Raw genomic sequence first — 2,912 nt, 5'->3', positions numbered from 1 at the left:
GTTTATTGCTTTTCCTTGGTCTTTGAGGGAGGAAGACTCTATTAAATATTCTTCAACTCTGCACGGCACGCACTCATGTCGTGACGACAGCCGCGCGAGCCGCCCTCACTCCTCCAGGAGCTTCACTCTTTAAAGCTGCTTCCGGCCACCAGGACACCCCACAGGACGAGAAGTGCGATGGGAAAGCCAGCCCTCGAACAGCGAAGCGTGCGGAGCCGGCTTCTCGTAAGAACAATGTATTCAGAGTGAAAAGCTAACGCTCGGGGGAGAAAACGGGCCAGAGGGCAGACTGCGGCGGAAGGGGCTGCTCGGCCCCGGCCTCCTTCCGCCTGGCTTCCTGCGCCCTCCCTCCCCCTCCCCGCCCCCGGCGCCCAGGGGCCTCCCCGGAGCCACGCGTGGGTCGTCTAATTACAGTAACTGAACTGTGGCCAGTTGGCAGCCAATTCCCTCTTTATGAGGGAGGCCTGCGGATGACTTATAGAATCCCCACCATCATCGTCGACACCTCAAAGGCAGCGCCGCCCAGGGACGCTGAGCCGGGGAGGGGCCTGGCCGGACCTTTAAATGTGCGGCGTCGCGCCCGGCCCAGCCAGAGGCGGCTGCGAGCGCTTCCGGCCTGTCCGGTCTCTCGCACGCGCCAGCGGCCGGGGCTGCTGGGCGTCTAACGCCTGTGCTCCGGCCTGGAGGACCCGGCGGGCGTCATGGCCGACGACGAGGAGCTGTCGGCCTTGGTGGTGGACAACGGGTCGGGCGTGTGCAAGGCGGGCTTCGGCGGGGACGACGCGCCGCGGGCCGTGTTCCCCTCCATGGTGGGGCGGCCCCGGCACCAGGGCGTCATGGTGGGCATGGGCCAGAAGGGCTGCTACGTGGGCGACGAGGCCCAGAGCAAGCGCGGCATCCTGACCCTGAAGTACCCCATCGAGCACGGCATCGTCACCAACTGGGACGACATGGAGAAGATCTGGCACCACACCTTCTACAACGAGCTGCGCGTGGCGCCCGAGGAGCACCCCGTCCTCCTCACGGAGGCCCCCCTGAACCCCAAGATCAACCGGGAGAAGATGACGCAGATCATGTTCGAGGCCTTCAACACGCCCGCCGTGTACGTGGCCATCCAGGCCGTGCTGTCCCTGTACGCCTCCGGCCGCACCACCGGCATCGTCATGGACTCCGGGGACGGGGTCACCCACACGGTGCCCATCTACGAGGGGTACGCCCTGCCCCACGCCGTCCTGCGCCTGGACCTGGCTGGCCGCGACCTGACCGACTACCTCATGAAGATCCTCACGGAGCGAGGCTACAGCTTCACCACCACGGCCGAGCGGGAGATCGTCCGCGACCTCAAGGAGAGGCTGTGCTACGTGGCCCTGGACTTCGAGCAGGAGATGGCCGCCGCCGCGTCCTCCGCCTCGCTGGAAAGGAGCTACGCGCTGCCCGACGGGCAGGTGATCACCATCGGCAACGAGCGCTTCCGATGCCCGGAGGCCATGTTCCAGCCTTGCTTTCTGGGCATCGAGTCCAGGGGGATCCACGAGGCGGCCTTCAACTCCATCATGAAGTGCGACGTGGACATCCGCAAGGACCTCTACGCCAACACCGTGCTGTCCGGCGGCAGCACCATGTACCCGGGCACCGCCGACCGGATGCAGAGGGAGGTCACGGCCCTGGCCCCCAGCAGCATGAAGATCAAGATCATCGCCCCCCCGGAGCGCAAGTACTCGGTGTGGATCGGGGGCTCCATCCTGGCCTCCCTGTCCACCTTCCAGCAGATGTGGATCAGCAAGGAGGAGTACGACGAGGTCGGGCCCCCCATCGTCCACCGCAAATGCTTCTGAGCGAGCTCCGCGCGGGCGGGGCGTCCCCCCTGGCCCGCTTCCAGCCGAGGCCGGGTCGCAGGCGCGCCCCTGCGTGAACCCCGAACTCGGCTCCAGACGAGCCCGCAGGCTCCTGCCGGCCACCCACGTCCTGGCTCTGTCAGCCTCGGGGGAGGCAAAGGACGACCCGTGACGAGGAGTGAATTCATGAGAGGTGTCCTCTCGGAACAGGGACCAGAACGTCCGCGCTTTAGAGCTCGTTCTTGCCGAGTGTAGAAAACTGTCGCAGGCCGTGCAACCCTGTAAAGATATGTATCTACTGAGCAAATGAGTCTTGTTCATCAGTGTTTTGGGGTTTTTTTTCACTTCTTGGTAAAGAGGGAAGGAATTGTGAGGGTCAGTGATATCTATATACACCTGAGCACCAGGGGAACAAAACATCGTAAAACATACCGGCAAACCTGGCGACCTGACCAGTCAGGGGGAACGTCTTGACTTCCTGGCTGCCACCGTTTCCGTGGCTGCTCCGTATCTTAATTGTGTTCAACCGCAATATCCCAGTAACGCCGGCTGTAAGGCAGCTGACCTTTCAGACTGGCGTGGCGCTCTGCGGGCCAGGCTCGGCCCTTAATGCCTTACTTACTGGCCTTCATTCTACTGGTAAAACAGCAAGACGAGAGACAACGCCTGACTTTTCCAATAGATACTGCAGCGTTGAACCAACGCCATTGTGCCGCTGTTTCCAGGGACAGCGCCACGTCGAGGTCCCAGCATGACAGTGCGTGTCCGGGATGATGTCTGCAGGCCGCGACCCTGACCATTTCTCTAATCAGGGATTTCACCGAGGGGAGAGGTAGTTGCGGCTTCTCTGTAAATTGTAAGTTCTAATGCCAGGGTCGTAATTCCAGTTTTATTTTTGGAAATATTTAGAATAATTGTGCCTTTTTTGGTCCAGTAGCCTGTTGAACTTGTTTATTCCAAACCTTTCTAAGATACATCTTAGAAAGTATCACTGTGCCTTCCTTTAATGTCTAAAGATTCCTAATGAATCCAATGATCATTCTCAACCAATTTTAAATATTAGTGCATTTATTTTAA

The 2,912-nt window shown here is 60.4% G+C and overlaps 1 protein-coding gene across 4 annotated transcripts; it reads left to right on the top strand.

The window, feature by feature from the left end:
• Window positions 1–701: 701 nt before the first annotated feature.
• On the top strand, window positions 702–1,835 carry ACTBL2 (actin beta like 2). 4 transcript variants are annotated; one of them, XM_054575362.1, is made up of 2 exons: window positions 702–833; window positions 960–1,835. In XM_054575362.1, the coding sequence occupies exons 1-2, from the start codon at window positions 702–704 to the stop codon at window positions 1,833–1,835; spliced, it is 1,008 nt and encodes a 335-aa protein (XP_054431337.1). The 4 variants fall into 4 exon arrangements, with proteins under 4 accessions (XP_054431337.1, XP_054431336.1, XP_054431338.1 ...); XM_054575361.1 differs by having other exon boundaries at window positions 702–957; window positions 1,069–1,835; XM_054575363.1 differs by having other exon boundaries at window positions 702–1,331; window positions 1,497–1,835.
• The last annotated feature ends 1,077 nt before the right edge of the window (window positions 1,836–2,912 follow it).

The sequence above is a fragment of the Pteronotus mesoamericanus genome, unplaced genomic scaffold (genome assembly GCF_021234165.1).
Source record: "Pteronotus mesoamericanus isolate MK-2021 breed Mesoamerican mustached bat unplaced genomic scaffold, CSHL_Meso_final contig_29, whole genome shotgun sequence".
NCBI classification, from domain to species: domain Eukaryota; kingdom Metazoa; phylum Chordata; class Mammalia; order Chiroptera; family Mormoopidae; genus Pteronotus; species Pteronotus mesoamericanus.
This window is presented reverse-complemented; position numbering and strand designations above follow the sequence as displayed.

Coding starts and splice junctions, on each gene's coding strand:
- ACTBL2 (XM_054575360.1), top strand. CDS start 702: ATGGCCGACGACGAGGAGCTGTCGGCCTTGGTGGTGGACAACGGGTCG.